Source organism: Terrapene carolina, unplaced genomic scaffold (genome assembly GCF_002925995.2).
Source record: "Terrapene carolina triunguis isolate 2854851 unplaced genomic scaffold, T_m_triunguis-2.0 Scaffold1054, whole genome shotgun sequence".
NCBI classification, from domain to species: Eukaryota; Metazoa; Chordata; order Testudines; family Emydidae; genus Terrapene; species Terrapene triunguis.
Genome location: NW_020665405.1, coordinates 67,381 through 90,786, shown reverse-complemented (window position 1 = coordinate 90,786; position 23,406 = coordinate 67,381). Strand labels below are relative to the sequence as shown.

Here is a 23,406-nt window from a genome sequence, read left to right as displayed (position 1 = left end):
TCGTCAAACAGCATTGTGGGTCTCCTCTTCATCACACTGCTCCAATGACTGCTATTAACTAGAGTTGACTAGGACATATAGTAAAACAAGGCTCATTGCTCCTTGATGTAGGAGGCAGAGGAGAAGGGTAATAATGCCATGCAAGGGCTGCTTAAAGAGTTGGGAGCTGTATACTGCATACACAAGAGTTGACCCACCTTGCATAAGAACAGCCATACTGGGTCAGACCAAAGGTCCATCTAGCCCAGTATCCTGTCTTCTGCCAGTGGCCAATGCCAGGTGCCCCATGCCAGGTGCCCCAGAGGGAATGAACAGAACAGGTAATCATCAAACCATCCCGTCGCCCATTCCCAGCTCCTGGCAAACAGAGGCTAGGGACACCATCCCTGCCCATCCTGGCTAATAGCATTCACCCACGAAAGCTTATGCTCCAATACGTCTGTTAGTCTATAAGGTGCCACAAGACTCTTTGTTGATTTTTATTGATGGACCTATCCTCCATGAACGTATCTAATTCTTTTTTGAACCTTGTGATCGTCTTGGCCTTCACAACATCCTCTGGCATGGAGTTCCAAAGGCTGATTGTGTATTGTGTGAAGAAATACTTCCTTTTGTTTGTTTTAAACCGGTTGCTTATTAATTTAATTTGGTAACCCCTAGTTCTTGTGTTATGAAGCATAAATAACACTTCCTTATTTACTTTCTCCACACCAGTTATGAATTTATAGACCTCTATCATATCCTCCCTCGGTCATCTCTTAAAGTCCCAGTGTGATTAACTGAAGCTGTTCCATACCCCTAATTGTTTTTGTTGCCCTTTTCTGTACCTTTTCCAATTCCAATATATCTTGTTTTGAGATGGGATGACCACATCTGCACACAGTATTCAAGATGGGGGCGTACCATGGATTTATATAGAAACAATTTGAGGCAGAACCACCTGTCCCTGCAGGGCACTTTAGATCTTACTGCGCTAGTGGCATAGTTACAGTGGTAAGTCCTGCAGGAACCACAGTTATAGCAGGGACCCACTTTGTTCAGGTTTGCTACAATAGATCACAGAATGCACTCCCCACTCCCACCCTTGTGCCCCAGTGGTTAAAGGGACCCTAATGTGCTTTACAGCAGCTGGACATTTCTAGAATCCTCTAGCCAGGTATAGCAGACAGTGCTGCCCATATACTGCCCTCCCACACCTGACCCTAGCTCCTGGCTGATGTGGAGGGGCCAGCTTTGGGGCTGTCAGAATGACCTTCTCTGCCCTATTCAATGCTTGGCTGAAGACTAGCAACATGCATAATTTACAGTGTGGTGTCAGTTAAGCAGCAAGAATGGTCTTGCGGCTGAAGACTCAGGAGGTCTGAGTGCCAATTCCCACCCTAGCCCGATGCTTGCTGTGGAACCCTGGGCAAGTCACTTCACCAAGTTTCCCAGCTGCAAAACAAGGATAGTCCTTTTCACCCACACTCTGCCTGCCTTATCTAGTCAGGCTGTAATAATTTCCGTCGGGGGCCACTCCATGAATGTCTGCCTAAAGATCAAGAGCCAGATCCTCAGCTAGTATAAACTGAAAGTGCTCTATGCCAATTTACACCCACTGGGGATCTGACCCTTTTATTTTAATAGAGCTTTGCTGATTTATAGCAACTGAGGCTCTGGCCTCAAAAATTCTTTCGAGTATGTGTTTCAGAGGTCTTTGGTGGGAGAGGGGACTTAAACTTTGTGATAAAGGAAGGATTCACTTGTAACCCTTTGAATCTGGTATGGGAGTGCTGCTCTGACCCTGTATAAAAAGAAGTGGAGCAAATCCAAATCACACACACAGTGGGTGCAGCTGTTTTGTTTCTGGATTGAAATGTAAAACCAAGAAAGGAGAGATGAAAATAAAGGTTTTACAGTACCTGGATCAGTCTATCTGCCAAGGCAGCGCTCTCCTAGTGGAGATCCAGACAGGGAAGGAAAGATGGAGAAGGAAAGAAGAAGAAAAGAAAAAAAAAAGACACGACAATAACAAGGTCATTGCAGAAGCGCTCCAACCACAGCTAGAAGCACACAGGACAGCAAGACTTAGCAGCAGGAAGAGAACCCAGCAGAGCCCAGTGAGATAAGTGCACCCAAGAAGAGAAGTCTTCCAGATCAGCTAGGGCGGGGGAGTCCAAACTTTTTCACCCGACTACCTTTTGTTGCAAACAGTGGCAGCCTGCCAGAAGCCACCCCAAATCTGTACAGGAATTTGTCCAAGTGTCTCCCTTGATAGAAGGCTAATTGCTCGTTGTGTTCACCAGCAATAAACCTGCCATTGATTAGCTGGGTCTGAACCCTTCAGTTCCAGGGGGATAGAGAGCTGCTATGACAGACTTTAGGGCCATATGCTGCCTGCAGACCTTGAAGATGTTCTCAGTGATGTCCTACAAGATCGTAGTAATCAGCAATGGAAAATCCATGAGAGCCAGAGTCCTTACCACCTGGAAAGATACTAAATACTTGATCTTGGCAAGTGCTGTCAGAGAGAAGACCTAGCATCTAGGGTCTGATTTTACAGAGGTGCTGAATGCTCACGTTTACCTGCTGAGGTGGATGGGAGCTGCAGGTGCTCAGCACCTCTGAAGATCAGGACTATAGTGCCAGAGTGCAGGACAGCAGTGTGGATAGGCTGGTAGATGACCCTCGGTCATGCATAGGGCCAGGAAGCCCTAGGGTAATCAGGGATTCTCTCTGGTTCTGTAGATTTTCCTTTTAAGCTTTATTTAAATCCATTTTGTAAGTTTTTTACACAAGAACTAAGTAGTTTGAAGTATTTTACAGTGTGAGGCTGAGTGACAGAATTAGAGGCTGAGGTACAAAACTCAAGGGCAGGGCAATCAAATCAATTGCAGGCCAGGTAAATAAGTTTTAAAAGCCACACCAAAGTATGGTCAATGCCACATGGGAAAAGAAATCAGGCACTCTGCTCAGTTCCAGAGATACCCTTTTACAAGTGACCTCAGCATATCTTCACGACTTGGGCTCGATGCATTTTATTCTGCAGTTGAAGATTTAAAAAAACAAACAACAGTCTAAGCATCAGTTCAGTGACCTGGCAAGTAAGATTTAAAGTGCTTTAGCATCTCATCCAGCTTGCAAGACATTTGAACACACAAGCATCACTTTAATAGTCACCCTGACAGTATGTCTAGTCCCTGCCCTTTGACCCGGCTCCAAAGCCTTCCTTTAGAAGCCATCACTATTGTCAACAGTGCATTAGACTGACATGCCAGGTAGTGGTGTGAGTTTATGATGCGGCCTACATGGCCTGGCCTAATGGTTGCCTTTCCTGGGCACATTGATAGTGAGCTGGGACAGGCGGCTGTGCAAGGCCTCGTTTTTGGAAGCCAAGCTAGTCTGGAAGTGGAGGAGGTGGATTCGCACACGGCCCGGCATGCCTCTCACCTTCTCCAGGGTCTCGATCCGCTGCTTCAGGAGGCGGTTCTCAGTCCGGAGCCTCTGCAGAGGAAGAAGCGAGACATCAACAGGAGCTTCCTGTATGCAAGCCTGGGCTTATTAAATAGGTTGGGTCTGCCCTCTACTGGGAAGTAACTGAAATCACAGCAATGATGGACCAGAGACCTAAAGAGAACTTCTGGGCTGCAGAAAACCCTTTGCCAGTGCTTTGGGGTAGGCTCCAAATTCAGCCATAAGAATGAAGGAGGAGTAATCTCTTACATTTACATAGTGCCTTTCATTCCCTGGGAATCCAGACAGTATATATAGAGATCACCTCACTCATCTCTGAAGTGCAGCTATCTCTGGGGTGGAACATGGCAGCTGTTTAACAGCATGCAGCATCACCACACAAAAAAATGAAGGGGGCATCCGACTGAAGTTGCTGGGGGAATTTCAGTACCCAAGTGCAGTTAGCTACACAAATGTGAAAGGCCAGATGGGAGAGGGGAGCATCTGTGTTATGCTTATAAGAAGCACATGGGATCTTTTTCAGGGGAAAAGGTCTGTAAAGCTGTAATCTCTGTCCCTACAGGTCTAGCTTTGGATAACGGTGCTGGAGCACCAATAAGAAGCATTAGAGGCAGTGATCTGATGAGCTCTCAGAGTTAAACTAAGGTGGCTCCCATAACCTTTCCCTCTGTGTGCTGCTGTGATACAGACAACACTAGAGCAAGGAGGGCATGGAGCAAAGAAAGGACTTACTTTGATCTCAATCTGCTCCTCCATCTCTTTGTTTTTGATTGCAGCATACTCCTTCTCCAGCCTGAGACAGACATGCAAGCCAGGTTGGATCAAACCTGCTTCAGACCCACACGCCCCTCCCCCCCAGCAGAGCGCTCAGGGTCAGTGGGTACACCTGCAAAGGACAGGAGCTAACAATCTAGGCTGACACCACAACTCCCCTGCAGTGCCTTGTGCTGAGGCCCATGCAGCAACAGGCCACACATATTGAAGCTTCTGGGCATGATGGGGCAAATTAGTGACCCTGGATTGGGGGTTTTACATATATGCGGATTTTTACAAACACACTGCCTCACCCAAGTCTTCTATTTTTAAGTCCCCTAGCTGCATGGCTGAGGTCTTACACACTTGTAATCAACTTAAAGACCTACCACTGACACACTCCCGTCCTCAGCTCCTACTGCTTGCTCCTCAGTTGGAGCCACAATCCCAGAGAACTTGGCATCCAGATCAGCTGATGAGCAGCACAGTGGGCGGCCACAGGCCGAGGATCAGGATTTTGTGGTGAGGAGTGAGCAGCAGCACAAGAGGAACAGAGCTTGTGTGCCTGTGAGTGTCCCCAATACCATTCCTTAAACTCACCTCTCCAAGCAATCCTCCCCTGCCCCCGACTGAACCCTTTGGCTTGGTTTCATGGTTCTGCTGTTGGATAACAATCTGTCTCTCAGTACTGTGTGCTCCCAAAGGGATTCTCCTTTCTGTCCCATCTTTTGGGGAAGGGGACAGTTTTGCTCACTACACAGTACTGTGAGAGCTGGGAAGACCCAGCCTGATTGAAGGGCACTAGTCATTCAGTCAATTTACAATAAGGCAGACCAGCTACTGTAGGCTACCACGGGGGTAGGAAGTAACTAGTCCCTTAACTGAACTACAAGAAAAATTGGAATAGGCCAATTTTGCCTGATCTTTATCTTTCCAGCTTCTGCACCCTCCTTCGTACCAAGTGTCAGGATGACTGTCCCCACTTAAGAGATTCAAATTGCAGGCTTCTATCTTCCAGGAGAGGAAGGCAGGAGGTCATAGCATTCCCTGCTTGCACAGCAGGAGATGGAAGTTCGGGGTAGGAGCTATACCCACTTCCTTGGATACACAAAATGCGCCCCCCCCCAACTCCTAACAAAGCCAGAGTCCCTGCCAAGGCCAAGCAGCTCTGCCGCCATCAGCCTGCCTTGTCTCTATAGTGCGGGAAAGCTTTCATGGCCTCCCACAAGCCCATCAGACCTGCTGTCAGAGAAGGCAGTAATTCCCTTGTTATTAGTGAGTCCTCCCGCACAGCACTCACTCATCTCTTCTCTATTTTCACTGCTGCTTGCTGTGTGGCTCTAAAGAATATCTAGAAGAGCCCGCAATGCACGCTCCCTTTCCGTTCCCTGTCCTCCCGCTTAAGTCTAGTGCAGGATCCTTGAAACAGCACAGACCAAGGAGGGGTTTTTCTGCCAGTCGCCTGTCTAGGATCTTTCACAGGGTGAGGAAGCAAACTTACCTCTTCATTTTCTTGGGGTTGTATTTGACCTGGTATGCCTTCAGGATCAACTTGTCCGGGCAACTGTCGAACTGATGAGGAATCACCTTCTGGAAATACTGTGGGAAGGGAGCAGAGGGCAGGATGCATTTCTCTGAGCCCCTTTTGAGCACTCTAATAAATTCTACCCACTCTCCCCAAATCTCCTCCCATCCTCTTCATTCAGTACTTGCTTCCCCTCTCAAGCCAGAGCAGACAGCCCAGCAACTTGCCTTCCCTGCGCTACCTCAGCTCTAGTTGTTTCTGACCCTCTTGAGCAATCACTAGAAGTCTCTTACTAGTGACTACACCTTGGTGTTTCAGACCTGAGTGTTTCAAGTGCACCTGTGGAATGTGGGACTCTTTCTGAGCAGCACTTGGGTATGTTCAGTATCTGGAAAGTCTCCAAAGTTCCAGCTTCAGCAGTCAAGGAAAAGGGTGGGAAGCATAGCTGCATGAGAAGAAGCTGGATGGCTGGAGTCAGTAAGGGGGGGGGGGGGAAGGGAAGAGAAAAACAGGAGGGTATTTCTAGGAATTCTGGAGGGGATTACACCCCTTCCCCCATTTATGGCCCAGGATCATGGACAGGCTCCTGCTGACAGGGCAGCATGGACAATGCACCACTCTTGGCATTTTTATAGTTCTTATCTTAACACCAGAGGGGTGAGTTAGGGGAAACTGAGGCACAGGCAGATGACATGACTTGTAGGCTCTGAGCTCCTGCACAAGGCAGGCACAGGAGCTTATCTAATACTGTCAGTTCCAAACACACAGAGGATGTTCATGTGTTTGGTCTCGGGACATCTCAAATCCAACAGAATAGCAAAGTTATGCCTCATAGTGCCCAGGCTGCAGGGGGACTGAAAGGAAAATCACTGCAACCTAAGCAGGCCTGAAAGCACTTCTTCACCTTCTGTCTGGTGCATGACATGGACAGCACAGCGAGTTAGAGCTGTAACTGCTGTTGGGCCAGGCTCACAAAGCCCAAATTGTATTTAACACAGTAATGCATTCTCTTGTGATGCAATTGAATTATTCGCCCTTCCCACCAACTGCTTGGACTCAGCAGTGGGTCCCACGCAGCCAAGAGGTTGGTACTGCATCATCTGCAGTCTAAGCAGAACAAAAGTCACAGTTACTGGGCTGTAAGATTAATCCTGTGCATGGCACTGCTGGGATAAATCTTACACATTGCAGGCAACTATTTCACTGTTTGGAGAGTGAGAATATCTATTGGGGATTCTTTCACATCTCACCTTTGAAATTGTGCCTGAGGAAAAAGGAGACTGCCTGTAGAAGTTGCTTAAACTCACTTTTCACAAAGTTCTGGACTCAGGTTCTGGGCTAGACTGGGACTAGAGGGTGGCAGGATGTAAGAGAGGCTGCTCAGACTCCTGGCCCACTGAGTTTCAGATGCATGGCAGGATGAGCCTCTTCAAGGCTGGAAGCACACCAGTGTTACACAGAGCAGTGTCACACCACAAGAGCTCCAGACCACTCTGTGCTGATGCATGGGCCAGTCACTAGGAAATGGGCTGACCTTGGGAGTTATACTGGGCATCTTCTATTTATACACTGGGTATGGCCAGCCAATCAGAGCTCAACAGGATTATGGGTAGGGCCCTACCAAATTCACAGCCATGAAAAACACAACAGACTGTGAAATCTGGCTCCCCCCCGTGCAATCTGGTCTTGTGTGCTTTTAACCTATACTATACAGATTTCACTGAGGAGACCACAGTTTCTCGAATCGGGGGTCCTAACCCAAAAGGGAGTTGCAGGGGCATTGCAAGGTTATTTTAGGAGGGGGTGTGTCGCGGTATTGCCACCCTTACTACTGCACTGCTTTCAGAGCTGGGCAGCTGGATAGCAGCGGCTGTTGGCCAAGCGCCCAGCTCTGAAGGCAGCCCCCCCCCGCCAGCAGCAGCATGGAAGTAAGGGTGGCAATACCATATCATGTCACCCTTACTTCCTGGCCAGCAGCCACCGCTCTCCAGCTCGGAAGGCAGTGCTGCCCCACCAGCAGTAGCGCAGAAATCAGGGTAGCAGTATCACAACCCCCCCTGTACTATAACCTTGCAACCCCCCTCCACAACTCCTTTTTGTGTCAGGACCCTTACAATTACAACACCATGAAATTTCAGATTTAAATAGCTGAAATCACAAAATTTATGATTTCTAAAATCCTATGACCGTGAAATTGACCAAAATGGACCGTGAATTTGGTGAGGCTCTTTCTACCACAACTGCATGGCTGAAGTATAAACCCCTCCCTAGAGGGCAGTTTGAGTGCAATGTGGAGCTGCTCTGACCTGCGACATCCCCTCCATATCCAGCTGCATCAGCTCTGCCTGGTTGAACTGCAGGAGGGCCATCCCCACACGGAAGACGATCTCCAGCCCCTATGGCAAAGCAGAGAAGTTTCAGCCCCAGACACAAGGCTCATGTGGCATTTGAGAGTGCAATAAAAATTAGGTGCCCAAGCTCTGGGCTGCACAGAGGAGGAGGACAGGGAAAGGCACCCAAGGCCTGATTCTCATTTACAACCAGGCCCGGACATCACTCTGGCAATAAAAAGAGCCTTAAAGTAAATGTAATTTATGCCCACACTAAGCTCCCTTTACCCTGCCAGAGCAATGATGACACAAGAACTTCACTGCCAGAGCCACATAAAGGGGCCTTTAGCATAACTGAGAATTAGGCCCTGAATTTCTAGTGGGTCACACAAAAGCCTCACTGGGGGAAAATTGTGTCAGTTTTCTTAGGATCAGCTACAAGTTAAAGCTTACATCTCAAATTTGCACATACTGTGTGGTGAACCCAAACTCTGACCAGCTCAATGGTCCCTAAAGGCAACTTGCCAGGCTCAGGGAGGACAAACAACTAACTTGCAGAAAATGGGCATATGCAAATACCTCATCCTGAGTGCAGGTCTGGTCAGCCAGATCTAGGGTGACCAGATGTCCGGATTTTATAGGGACAGTCCAGATTTGGGGGTCTTTTTCTTATATAAACTCCTTTTACCCCTACCCCATCCCGATTTTTCACATTTGCTGTCAGGTCACCCTAGCCAGACCCCTTGGATCAAGAAGGCTGACTAGGACCTATCTCCCCACAACTCCATGTGTTGCAGTTTGGCCACCGCTAGCATAGAAATGACTCCAATTTACACACACACACACACACACACACACACACACACACACACACAGAGCCCAAGGATACTTCTGCTAATAGGGCCAGACTCAGTGGGGAGGAGTGAAGTGCAGTATAGGGTTCCTGCCACTAAGCTGTTCCCCTTGCTGGGCCATCAGGGCTAATCATTGCTGATTTTCAGTGTAATCTCATCTAGTCGCCCAGGAATGAAAGAGATTCAATGGGAGTTTGGGGTGCTCAGTGTCATTGGAAAAAAGAAAATCAGGATCCAGGTTTTTAAACACATCAAGCACTGTGTAGCAGGGAAACCCCTTTTTTATTTTACAAGGCAGCCTAAGCAAGATCTAACGAGGTTCTTCTATTCAAGCAGAAAATGCAGCTGTGTCTTTTTTAAATGATTTATCTTGTTCTCAATTAATCCCTCCCAGATGCTGGCATTGTTGCCTTTGAACACTGCACTGAGAAAAGCAATATCAGAAATCCCTGTGAGCCCATGCTCATGCCCCCAGTCGTCCTGGTATAAAGCACTTTACCTCATACATGAAGATGTCAAACACTCGGGTGGCCACAGGCAGAGGGAAGGTCGTGAGGAAGAGGGTGAGAAACCAGGACGACGAGTACATGGAGGTGAGGAAACTCTGGGAGCGGAAGTGGATGTTCAGCTCAGGCAGCTGCTCCTGAATATGAGAAAGAAACAGCAGACGTTTTACTACTGCTGATAATTACAGCCAACTGGGTCCCACCATCCCCTCTGGGATATGGGAGTCTCTTGGCCAGAGGAGGCTCTCAACTATCAGAGCTAAGGACTCCATTGCAGGAACCAATTCCATTAGCCGCTCCGGTCTTCTCTAACACTCCCAGGGGAATCTGGAAAGGAGCCAGACTTCTCCAGCCTGGATTCACAGACCATCATGTGCACAAAGAAACTACTGGCCAGTTCCCCATACTTAGCCTGCTACTGCTCTGGATCACATGGTCTCATTGTCTAAGCTACTACCACCCTGGTCTCCTTGCTGTATTTACCTGCAGCATGTACTCAAACTGGTAGATGCAGAGGCCCAGCTCAGCCATGCTGGGTTTGAATAGCTCTCGTAATCGATATTCCTGCATCAGTCGCACAAACACACAGAAAGCCTCTTCTTCAGGCATCTACAGGTGCAAAACGAGACAAATCCCACATTAGTCTCGCAACAGAACCCGGCACAGAACCGACCCAGAACGATGCTCTAACATAGATCAGACAAACACTTGTTACGAGAGGTGGAGCAGCTTTATGTAGAACAATGCGTTACATTTGGGTTTGATTCCTGACACTTCTGGGCAGTGATCACGTGGAAACAGCAGGAAAATAGCTTGGCCAGCGACTGCTTACATAATCCCACTCGTATACTGACTAGTACCTTGCCATGCTGGGCCCTCTTCTCCCCAGTAGGTCTACATTGATTTTACGTGTCATTTGTACAGAGCATACAGTAAATTTATGCTGGACCTTACAAACAGATTAGTCTGATCTAGAAAGGTTCTAAAAAGGTGAAGGGGAGGCCCAATGACTTTTCTCCACCCACCCCCTTCCATTCCAATTTTAGGGATCACTAGTGTGAGATAAGGGTCAAAACAGGCACCGAGGAAACAAAGGAATATTCAAAACATTTGCCAAGTGGTTTGCTGATTATGAGAGGAAGCATCTAAATTCCTGGCCAGATGCATTAAGTGTGTTGATTCACCTGTGAAGTGTTTCAGAGGCATTTCCAGCAGAGCTTCATGACAAAACAAGTACTGTACTTAGCTTTTCTTCTTTAAAAGTCCTTCCTTAAAACCCTCCACGGCATATGCTTCACAGAGTGAGGTGGTGGATTTGGGCTTTTAAACAGGCTTTGCTTTGTTACACAAATTTAGGAAGGATGTCATATTTTATGCTCAATGTCAATGGAAAATTCCTGTTCCCTAATAAAGACACTCTGGCACCTGAGAGAGGACACTTTCCAGAAATGGCAGAGAACTAGAAACGAGTCAGCACAGCTCAAGCTGGCTGCATTCACAGTCCAGAAGGTCACTAACTCTGGTCCCAGGGTTTGCATTTGTATTGACAGTGCAGTAAGCGGCAGGGGTCCTTTGAGTGAGCCATTAAACCAAGTCCCTTCTGCCAAGTCTCGGGGGGAAGTTAAAGATCCTGTGGCATTTCCACAGAAATTAATTGAATTGGGAAGAGCTTTGGGCTAGCAACTTTGGTGGGACAGGTGCTGCATAATCTCATGCTATATGATCTCCACTCACACCAACCTGCATTAGCAGCAATCCCACGATGAATGCGCTGCCCTGACAATATCCAACCTCACGGTCCACTAGGGAATAGGCCTGGAAGAGAGAGTGCTTAAGTGTGAAGCAGGCAGGGATACGGTCTCTAGAGTCCTGCAGGGGAGCTAGAGAGCTCTGACGGAACATACTGAGACACAAGTGATAATTACTTAGAAGAGAGCATAAGGGCAAGGAGTAAGGCAACAAAACCAAGGGTCATGGAGGTTGGAGGCCAGAGGAAGGAACTTGGGAAAGGATACTGCTTTTCAGGACCAGGAAGTAGCTTAAGTATTTCTATGCAGCCCCCCCCCGCCCACACACATGCAGAGAAATGTATCTCAGATTAAATTGCCTGCCTACAATGTGCTCTCCTGTGCCCAGGGACTGCAGCCAGCAAACGTAGTGCTTTAAATACCATAAAGCTGCATTAACGGTCTATAGCAGGGTCTGATAAGAAACAGAACTTATATCAACCTCCAGTTACTGTCAGAAAAGCAACTAGGTAGAAAGAGTGCACTTGCCAAACACACATGGGACATTTAACAGAGTCTAATATGCCCCCACTGCAGCCACATGTATTCCAATGAGAGTCCAGCCACAGAATCATAGCACAAATAGCACTCGCTCTCTCTCTGCAGGTGCAGAAAGACTGATTTCTTGGAATGTAATGAAGTTATCACTACAGATTTAAATTAAATCCACAGAAAACTTCAATGGAGGGTGGGGACAATCTATGCCTTTCCCACAACAGTTATTCAAAGACATGAGAAAAACTAAATAGAAAAGAACAAACAAGCTGAAGGCCATAATCAAAGATTAGGTCCCATTAACATTTAAAGGATTCCGTTCTCTCCTTAAGCCAGGCCACTCACAGCCACTGATGAGAATGAGGAGTTATGTCCCAATACGGGAAGAAACCTGCCTGCATAGCAAAGCAGCTCAAAGTCAGACTCTCAACCTGAAAGCTGAAGAGAATCGCTGTGAAATGCATGTGGAGACAAAGCTTTATATTACTAGCCTATCTAAGCTGCCCCCAGGTAATGGTCAGTATGTTTGTGACCAAGGTGTCATTTGTGATACCACGAATGGAAGGCAGCCTCTGGGAGGTAGGGCTGAAAAAAATGGCTACTAAAGGACAGAAAGAAGAGTGGTGCATTATACATGTGAGATGCTGTATTTATTTTCCCTCAAGGGCTTCCAGATCACAACTGCTCAATTCCCAGCACTAAGTTTACTAAGATTTCTGTAACCACCAGTGCTTGCAAACTATCACTGGGAGGTGATGTTCAAGTGGGTTCTCCCTGCCTCCACCCTTGGCCCCAGTAACAGAGATTTTACAGTTGGAATTTACCAAACAATACTGTTGAGGCATGAGGCAGAATCCAGCTTGCTCTCCCATAGCTGGATTGTCTCCTTCAGGACTCTGATGTTTCCACAGAAGTCTCAGATTGGTGTCGAGGCCACTGGAAGTGAGTTTGTGGGCTCAATTGGCTTGTCGTAGACTACCGTGCACCCAGAAACCATCATTGCAATTGACCTCCTGATTGGGAGCCTCAGAGACAACCACTGAATGGGCTATGGAGACTGGAGGACCCCGAAGTCCCTCAAGAGTCCTTCTAGAACAAGGCAGCATATTGGCAGGGGAAGTTTGTATTGTGGCTGCCCATGGGGCGTACCCGTTTTTGGTGAGATAATATCTAGCTCTTACACAGCACTTTTCATCATAGATCTCAAAGTGCTTTAGAAGACTTCAAACTCCAACACCTTTACATTCCAGAGGAATGGATGTGCTTTCATCCATTATTTAATAATTGAGACACTTTGCTGATGTGCCACCAAAACCATAATTTCACCAGAGAAAACTGAAGAGCTTTAAACCACTGTATACAGCCCTCCATGTATTTATGCAACAAGAGATAAGAACTGACACCGAGGCTGTGGCAAAGGTCCTGAGATTGCAATGAGAAACATTAAAGGGAAATTGCCTCTCATTTCTCAGGTGCTTTATTAGCCCCCTCTTTCTAAGCCCATTTTCCTTATTTGAATGTCTCTTTCATACTGTGTCTTTAACAGGCAAAACCACACTCAGTGTTTTAAGGGGAAAACATGCTGCAGTGCTTTGCAGTCGACAGGGTGTTTTCATTTAATATGCCTTCACAGCTAGAAGAACAACTTGGTATACACGGTCCCTTCTTACACCATCTCCCTAAGTCAGATGAAACTGACAAGTTACCCAGGTTCCTGTTAGCCCTGCAAGACCCATAAAGTTACAGCAGAGCCAACTGGATACTAGTCTTCCTCATCCTGTCAGATATCATCACTGGGGAGGATATGAGGGGTTGGAGGAAGAGAGTTCCCTGGCTGAAGTTGTCACTAGCTTCTCACCGATGGGTCAGGACTATGAAAATGATGGGGAAGACAGATGGAGGAGGATACTCTCTGGAGAACGCTCTGTAGCCCAGTCCCCTTGAAGTATTTAGTGATATCGGCCCTCCAACATCTTTGGTACACACTCAATACAGGCTTCACACAAGAGAACCTCTCCAACCCCTTATTCTGTACATACTCACAGGTTTAACCTTCCCAGATCCTTCAGATAGCGTCCCTGCCTGGTGTTATTCCTCTAAGCATTCCCTTAGCAAGCAGCCCTTTCTCTGGCACTGTCTCTCCCTCCTCCTGACTAGGAAGTACCTGTATTTTTTAGGGCTCAGACTCCTCTGACTCCCAGCATGCTTTGCTAAAGACTACTAATAGCCCAGGGTCCCTCCCCTGTTCTAACAGTGAGTGAAATGAGATGGATCACACCCTAACCTGAGGTAGGCACAAACTCTCTTCAGACTACTTCCTAATAAGACTTGCTTCTTACAGGGCTTGGGGTTTTCAACCCCACCCCATATGAGAGTTTACTCTGTCACAGACCTGGCATTCAAGAAAGTGAAATGGAATTTACGTATCTTCCACTGAGTCACTTTTCTGACTGTAAGCCCATTTTGAGAGAGTGCAGTGCTTGCATCATATGCTGCCATGGCTCACATACACAATCTGCTCATATGCTAGATACTGCCCTCCAATGTGACCATTACAGGTGGCTCCTTCTTACCTTCATGACATTGAAAAGGACCTCTTGGCCTAGGCTGTCCTGTCCCTTGAAAAACTCATGCTCAGGATATGTGCGGGCTATATCCCTCCGGATCAGCTTCTCGCAGGGAGAAGACATCTTCAGCAGCTCTGAATACTGGTTCTTGACAGGCATATCTGTGGCACTGCACAGCAGCTGCCATACGATGGCTCGGAAGTGGTGTGGGATTCCTTTCCGTATGAGCTCCTGGTGAAAAGCAAGGTATGGCAGATCATGAGGCAGCATGGGAGAACGTTTCAAAATCCTGGTATTTTATATGGCCCCTCTTTGTGCCACAAGAGGTGAGTGGGGTTCAATCCTCTGCATGAGCTTGTGCTGATGCACTTGCGGGCAAGGGTTTGGGATGCTGCAGAGAACCCTGAAGAGGATCCATCCCTTCTCACTTGTGATTGAGATCGACAGATATGGGGGTGAGTAGGGAAAGAATGTTTGTGGCTCTAACCCTGTCCTAGGACTTGCCACAGAGGAAATCAAACCACCTTTGACCCTGAAAAGGATCTCAGGTTTTGCTGGGAAGAAGCATGGGGTGGGGGTGGGGATGTCTGTGCTATCAGCCTCTCAATTTCTCGCTAACCTGCCCTCTTTCCTCACCTTCAGCAGTTTCTCTTTCTTCTTCCGCCATTCGTCCCATTCGTTGACAATCCTCCCCCATAGGATCCAGGTGTCCTCCTCGAGGTGGCTTAGGTTTGAGGAGGCTGAGGAGCTGGAGACTAAGGAGGAGCCGCTGTTCCTGCGGGAGCCATTCATGGAGCGCATGGACTTGGAATCTGCTTCCAGCAGCCTGCAAGAGATGCCATTGCCATGGTGAGACCAGAGCTACTGCCACCCCTTGCAAGAGATGCCACCACCATGGTGAGACCAGAGCTACTGCCACCCCTTCCCAGATTCCACGAAGCAAAGCCACAAGGGCAACAACCAAGCAACCATCCAAGCCACGCAGCAAGACCACCAGAGCAAGCCTGTCCCCTCGGTGCTGTACATCACATGCAGGGAGCTAACACTCCTCATCCAAAAAGAAAGCTCCTCTGCAGGAAGAAGAGCTATTAAAGTCACCAACCTCTGCAGCAAAAGCAGAAACAGGAGGGAGCATTTAATGTGTTACTACATTTTATTTTTAAAAATAAGAGTTCAAGTTTGTGTGTTTCAGGAAGTGATTTGGACTCAAAGATTCCATCATGGAACACAGACGTTTTTTGTCAGGGGATCTTTTAAGAACAAAGTTTAACTAGATTTGCAATAGAGCTTTTTGAGAGGGAATTTACACCAGCAGTTACTCCTAGGGGAATTCTGTAAAAAAAAAAAAAAAAAAAAAAAAAAAAATTCTGCAAAATTTATTTGCAAAATAACACTATATAATCAAGCCAGATTCAATTATTTCAGCAAGTATGTCTGTAACAATACAAACACACAATTTCCCCCAGGATTAGAGAGTTAAAGAAACTCCTACAACAACGCAGTTCCTGTTTCTCTGCCCCCTCCCCTACAGAGCCCAGCCAGGGGGCCTGACACCTCTCCTCCCCCCAGAGCCCAGCCATGTCCCATCCCAGCCCAGACACTCACACCCCCTCAGAGACCAGCTGCAACCCCCTCCTCCGCCCAGACACTCTCACCCTATACCCCCAGGAGGCCAGCTGTAGGGCAACCCCCACATCCCAGACACTTACACCCTCTCCCCTCCAGAGCCCAGTTGCAACCTGCGCCCCCCAGCCCAGACACACATACTGCCTGCCCCCCTAGAGGCCAGCTGTGGGCGCCCTGCCCCGACCCAGGCATTCACACCCTCTATCCCTCTGGATCCCTGCGCTCTAGGGGTAAACAGCCTGATGCTGGGTCCCAGTTTCCTGCGCACCGCTGCCTCCTTCGTTCAGGGCTTGCTGGGAACCCTCCAGTTCCCTTCCCCCTACCCCCGGCCTTGTCTTCTATTTGTGAGCTGAGCTCTGCCGGGTCCAGCAGCCCCTACTGGCGGCTAGCAGCACTGCAGCCCATTTCGGGGGGGAGGGGGGGTTGGAAATTCTGCGTGCACAACATTCATTTCTGCAAAATTCTGCATTGTGCAGTGGCGCAGAATTCCCCCAGGAGTAAGGAGTGCAACCAGAGGCCAGGGCAAACCCTCTATACTCCTGTGGGAGGATCTTAGAATCTGTCAATTTCCAATTTAAGCTCTTTAACCCTTCTTGTTTTCTGTTTCAAAGGAAGATACCAACCTTTAAATACAGTCAGAATTAACTGGCAACGTGAACTCCAGCATGTCACCTTTTGCAAGTCACTTTAATAATCTGTTTTGATACCCCTCTTAATCTAGCTGGGGGGGGGGGGGGGGGGGGCTATTCAGCACATTGCTACTTTTAAAAATAGATTAAATGTAAACCTTAATGTTATGTTGTTAGAACACAACACATTAAAGTTTACATTTCATAAGGGAAAGAATAACTGACATCAGCCTATGTACAACACAGCCAAGTTCACTTATTCCTGGGCCCTTGATCTGACAACCCTAATGCTAGGGGCCTTTGCATTTAATTGCCTAGGAAAACAGAAGTCTGGAGTTAATCAGTGCACATACTTTCCACACTCCTCTGTGGCTTTATGTATTCTTGCTCCACTGCTGAACTCTCATGCCCTGGCCTGAAGGAATTCTGATCAAACTTTAAAAAAAAAAAACTGCCTTTGGGCAGAGATCAAACTAGAAGGTAGACTAAAAGGTGAATGATTCAGAAAGTGATGACCCTGGATTACAGGGTGTTATGATAACTGAAGATGTCTGGAGACCTTACATAGGAGATATTGGCAAGAATCAGAGTCCTTTCACTCCGTGTCCATGGCACTTAGGGTGACCAGACGTCCCGATAAAACCAGGACTGTCCCAATTTTGAGGAGTTTGTCCTGCGTCCCGACCGAAGTACGGTATTTTGGTTCGGGCTATTTTTTTTTTTTTTTAAACACACTCACCCGTCCGGGTCTTCGGCGGCATTTCGGCGGCGGGTGCTTCTGTCTTTGGTGGCAAGGTTTATTACCCGCTGCCGAAATGCCGCTGCAGACCGTCAGCGACTGAAGGACCCTCTGCTGAATTGCCGCCGAAGACCTGGACGGGTGAGTGTAACAATTAAAAAGGCGCCCCCCCCTGCGGCGGTCCCGATATTTTCCACTTAGCATCTGGTCACCCTCATGGCACTTAGCACAATTGGGCCCCAACCCTGGCTGGGGCTACTGTAGCATTAAATTATTATTCCCTTATGATGCCACCACGTGGCCATTTAATATAATTGCAGGCTATGTGGTGTAAATCGGCATAGCTCTACTGAAGTCAATAGAAACAGGGCAATTTAAATCAGCTGAAATTCTGGCCCTACATTTCAGGATACTGAAGTGTTTTACAGAGAAACTGTATGCAGTGTTGTAGTTGCGTTGGTCCGAGGAGATTAGAGAGACAAGGTGGGTGAGGTAATAAGACCAACTTGCATTGATGAGAGAGAAGCTTTTGTGCTTACAGAGAGCTCTTCTTCGGGTCTGGGAAATTTAAGCAAATTTGTAACTTTGCAAGACACAAAAAATCATGGATTGAACGGACACTGGATTTATGGTTTATTACAACTCCTATTCCCCCCCCCCCCCCATGACTGGAGAGGTGTTAACAGGCCACTTCACCTTGAATGGTCCCTTGAAATGTGTTAACTGCTTATGCTAAACAATCTGTTCCACCTTGTATTTAGCTGTGACACTCTGAGTACATTTCCCAGATCTTAAGAACTCCATGTAAGCTCGAAAGCTTCTCTCTCACCCCAACACAAGTTGGTCTTATTACCTCACCCACCTTGTCTTTCTTACAAGGAAACTGAAAGGCAAAGCAAGAAGAGAACTCTTCTCCTTTCAGTGAAATGCTACCACCCCTGGGATGGGACACAGCAGGTTTAAATTTTATTAAAGAATATTTGAAAAATAAACAGTACAGAAAATTTGAGGCATCAGTTATTGGTCATTGGGGGTAACATACAGAGTATAGGGGGGATGTTAGTGTTTTGGGGTTGGGCAGCACACAATATATACAGACTGCAGTGTCCCCAATGGGGGGGGGGGTAACTGGTGGGCGGGATCAGGATAGAACCGACAAGCGGTGAGGGTGTATCACCCATGCAGAAAGTTGAGACAGTCATGGGTATAAGTAAGTGGGCTGGGTAATGGGGATGGGGTGACCCTCACGTGGTGGGATTCAGTTAGGTTCGGTGGGTTCAGGGCTCAGGGGATAAAGTCCAGCAGGGGGGGTTTATAGGTCTCTTCCCCCATTTAACAACACACAGCAACACTGTGCTACAGTTTAGGACAGGAAATGAAGATGAGCTACAAATTAAACTGCACAGGGAGTTTTAAGCATGCAAGATACAGTAACCCAATTTGTAATCTGGCCAGGACAACAGAGATATCACCCCCCCACTCTTGCTAGAAGTACCATTGATCTGCAGCCACTACAAGCAGACAGGACCTCTGCTTTCCATTTCATCTGAAGACAGTCATTTTTTAACAGGATTCTGCATTTTCCTTCCAGTCACTCAAAGACAATAGAGCTTAGAGCTGGTCGTGTTTCCTTTTAAACATTCAGCAACTAAGAAATCGGATGTGCTCAGGGACACTCAGGTATGCCCCCTCAGAGCAATCAGAGAGGGAAGGAAATCTACAACTGAGCTACAGAGTCCGATGCCTATTGGGGCAGAAATGGGTAATGAAAGTGGCTTTTGTTATCTGCAGCACAAGCTAGGGCCGTGTAGAGTGACTTCCTGATTTGAGACTAATAGTTACTCTTAATATAGTATTAAACTCAGCAATGAACCTGAACAGAAAAGGAGTCTCCCCTTCTAAAAATTCTCAACGTCACTTTAAGAAAAGTCACCTTCTTGATGAAAAGAACGTGGCATATTATGGGGCTGAGTGGGACACAGAGAGAAGCAGAATGGAGGCAGTTTCAGTGCACAGGGGATACAGTATAGTTTCAGGGGACATTCTAAAAGATGGGAAAGGGTATTGAATCTGGTGCCTTTCTGAATATCAGTTCATCCTACCAACAGCTGCACCTTTCTGCTTTCAAGTTCAGCTGGCAAGGTTGTCCGCCATTTTTTGATTCAGTGTCATCAAATTAGGGACTGATTGATTGGCTGCTGAGGAACAGGGAGAGGAAAGTCTGAGGAAACAGGATGATCAGTACCTGGCAAGGTCAGTGTCCCCCATCCTCTTCCTCACACTGTGTAATTCCTCCCCCTCCCCACCACACACTGCATCCCCCAGATGTCACCCTGTTGATAGGAACCTCCTCCAGCAGCATCCTTGCCATAGTGCAATCAGAGATCTAGGAGAAGCATTTGCTTTTGTGGCCTGGATTCTTTGAGACAGAGAATCATAGACTGAATTGTTTGCTAAAGTCCCTCCTGCTACAGGGGGAAGATTAGCCTCCGACTCATGATGAAAGGAAGGAAAATGGCATTTATAGGGTCAGGGCTGGAACTATGCAAAGCCAACAGACACAGATTCCAAGGCCAAAAGGCACCTTTGTGATCATCTAGTCTGACCTCCTGTATAACACTGGTCATAGAACTTCCTCAAAGCAACTCTGGTGCCCTCAGAATGGTTTTACCAGAACAGACCTCACTAACAAAACCATTCATTTTACACTCAGAAAAAAAAAATCTCACCTGGAGAATGAGAAGAGGCCTGGGGATGGAACTCAGGTTGGCAACGTGGCCATTGTGCTGCGTTGATACTGAGTGCACATACAGGGATTCACATTTGCTCTTGTGGGGTGTAGTGTTGGGCACTTGGTCAGAATCTCCTGTTAGCAGGATATGCTTCTTGCCAACGCAGAGTAGAAGATAATCAATTACTTGCTTAACTCATCTCCACTACAAGTTTAACAGTGGAGATCAAAGTTTTAAACTAATTATTTTTAAACTTTGAAAATTGCATTTAAGCACAGGAGATGGGATTTTTTTTTTTTTTTTTTGGAAGCAAGAATTATCTGGACCATCTTTTACTAGGGTAAGATGCAGCACATGATGTTATTTCAAATGGTCCTTGGCAGATACTTTAAGGAAATAACTTTAATAAAGTCCTCTTCAACAGATCCTCTAACCCATATGGTGGGTCACAACCCATTAATGGGTCATGAGAAGGCCCCAGGTGGGTGGGAAGGAGAATAAGCCCACCCTGTGCTCACACTAGAGCAGCTCCTGTCCCATGGGGGTGAACCTGGCTCCCTGCTCTAGGAGTTGTGAGCTGTTGCATGGGGTTGCAGTGCCACTCAGGTTTGGCCTGGCTGCGGGGTGAGTGTGGGTGGCCTTCCACTCCAATCCAACCCTGCCTTTGAGGCCTCCCCTCTGCACCTGACTGGGATTAGGGTTGCAGTGCCAGGATGGAGTGTGTTGCTGAAGGTGGTCAGTGCCTCCTCAGTGGGGCAAGGAGGAGGAGAAGCTGGCAGAGGAGTAGAAGAATGCTGGCATATGATTTTGGCCCTCACATGAATTTGGATCCTGTGTGGGTCACAGAAAAAAGGCAAGATGCAGTTAGTGGGTCATCTTAGTAAAAAGTTTGGGAACTCCTGATCCTAACTCCATCCATCTCCTACTAGGGATGTAAAATAGTAAACGGTTAACCAGTAAGCATTAGTCTTACAGGTTAACTGCTCTAACCATTAACCCCAGCTGCGCCAGCCGGAGCAACCTCAGCCCTGGGACTGCTCCAGCTGGCCCAACCCCAACCGCACCAGCCCCAGCGGTTAACCGGTTAAATGATATAATTAGGGGTGTCAATTAATCGCAGTTAACTCACACGATTAACTCAAAAATTAATCATGATTAATCGCACTTATAACAATACAATACTAATTGAAATGTATTAAATATGTTTGGATGTTTTTCTACATTTTCAATATTGATTTCAATTACAGAGTGCTCACTTTATATTACTTTTTATTACAAATATATGCACTGTAAAAATGATAAACAAAACAAACAGTATTTTTCAATTCACCTCATACAAGTACTGAAGTGCAATCTCTTTATCCTGAAAGTGTAACTTACAAATACAGATTTTTGTTGGTTACATAACTGCACTCAAAACCAAACCAGTGTAAAACTTTAGAGCCTACAAGTCCACTCAGTGGTGCTTCTTATTCTGCCAATCTCCAAGACAAACAAGTTTGTTTACATTGACAGGAGATATTCTTGCTGCTTCTTATTTACGTCACCTGAAAGCGAGAATAGACGTTCGCATGGCACTTCTGTAGCCGGCGTTGCAAGGTATTTACAATCTAGATATGCTAAACATTCGTATGCCCCTTCCATCTTTGGCCACCATTCCAGAGGACATGCTTCCATGCTGATGATGCTCATTAAAAAGATCATTTAAATTTGTGACTGTACTCCTTGGGGAAGAATTGTATGTCTCCTGCTCTGTTTTATCCACATTCTGCATATATTTCATGTTATAGCAGTCTCGGATGATGACCCAGCACATGTTCGTTTTAAGAACACTTTCACAGCAAATTTGACAAACACAAAGAAGGTACCGATGTGAGATTTCTAAAAATAGCTACAGCACTCGAACCAAGGTTTAAGAATCTGAAGTGCTGTCCAAAATCTGAGAGGGACGAGGTGTGGAGCATGCTTTCAGAAGACTTACAAGAACAACACTCCGATGCAGAAACTACAGAACCCAAACCGCCAAAAAAGAAAATCAATCTTCTGCTGGTGGCATCTGACTCAGATGATGAAAATGAACATGTGTCAGTCTGTTCTGCTTTGGATTGTTATCGAGCAGAATCCATCATCAGCACGGACGCATGTCCCCTGGAATGGTGGTTGAAGCATGAAGGGACACAGTGTATCTGGCATATATATCTAGCGACACCGGCTACAACAGTGCAATGAGAACACCTGTTCTCACTTTCAGGTGACATTGTAAACAAGAAGCCGGCAGCATTATCTCCTGCAAATGTAAACAAATTTGTTTGTCTGAGCAATTGGCTGAACAAGAAGTAGGACTGAGTTGACTTTGTGTCAAGTATCAGGGGGTAGCCGTGTTAGTCTGTATCTACAAAAACAACAAGGAGTCTGATGGCACCTTAAAGACTAACAGATTTATTTGGGCATAAGCTTTCGTGGGTAAAAACCTCACTTCTTCAGATGCATAGAGTGAAAGTTACAGATGCAGGCATTACATACATACATACATCTGAAGAAGTGAGGTGTTTACCCACAAAAGCTTATGCCCAAATAAATCTGTTAGTCTTTAAGGTGCCATCAGACTCCTTGTTGTTTTTGTTCGAGTTGACTTTCAGGCTCTAAAATTTTACGTTTTATTTTTGAATGCAGGGTTTTTGTTTACCAAATTCTACATTTGTAAGTTCAACTTTCATGATAAAGAGATTGCACTACAGTACCTATATGAGGTGAATTGAAATATACAATTTAATTTTTTTACAGTGCAAATATTTGTAATCAAAAATAAATATAAAGTGAGCACTGTATACTTTGTATTCTGTGTTGTAATTAAAATTAATATATTTGAAAATGTAGTAAACATCCAAAAATACTTAAAATAAATGGTATTCTACTGTTTAATCGCACGATTAATCACGATTAATTTTTTTAATTGCTTGACAGCCCTACATACAATTTTAATCGTGTACACGGTTAACTTTTAAAAACAATATTTACATCCCTATCTCCAACAGGCTGCAGATTACAAGGTTTCAGCAACATTCTTGTGCTTTGTTAAAATGCAGTTATTTGCTTTGTTTCCCAGAGAATCATCAACTGTTTGTACGGACAGTTGACAAAAGAAGTTCCAGCTGCCATGAGTTAAATTACCATGAGTGTAAACACTAAAGTCTCCCCATTCTAAAAAAGAACAAGCTGTGGAAACACCCACATCTCACAGGGAAGTTGATGCCTTCCCTTACCCCTTTGTTTTGCAAACTTGAGCTGCGCAAGGCTCTTTACCTCTCGTGTTTGGGACAGATGTTAAAGACAACACCTTCACTTGTATTATAAAAACTCAGAACCAATAACGGAATCATTCCCATCAGAAACTGAAGATGAGGCAGATA

General features: G+C 46.3%; 1 protein-coding gene across 1 annotated transcript in view; it reads right to left on the bottom strand.

The window, feature by feature from the left end:
- Positions 1-23,406, bottom strand: part of EVI5L (ecotropic viral integration site 5 like) — a 78,952-nt gene that overhangs the window by 31,387 nt on the left and 24,159 nt on the right. Inside the window, exons 2-11 of the mRNA XM_026661370.2 lie at positions 14,907-15,096; positions 14,277-14,501; positions 11,162-11,236; positions 9,905-10,030; positions 9,415-9,558; positions 8,038-8,127; positions 5,708-5,805; positions 4,186-4,246; positions 3,430-3,483; positions 1,902-1,934 (exon numbers count right to left, since the gene is read on the bottom strand). Of these exons, the coding sequence (XP_026517155.1) occupies positions 1,902-1,934; positions 3,430-3,483; positions 4,186-4,246; positions 5,708-5,805; positions 8,038-8,127; positions 9,415-9,558; positions 9,905-10,030; positions 11,162-11,236; positions 14,277-14,501; positions 14,907-15,096 (1,096 nt within the window). The remainder of the gene's footprint in view (positions 1-1,901; positions 1,935-3,429; positions 3,484-4,185; positions 4,247-5,707; positions 5,806-8,037; positions 8,128-9,414; positions 9,559-9,904; positions 10,031-11,161; positions 11,237-14,276; positions 14,502-14,906; positions 15,097-23,406) is intronic.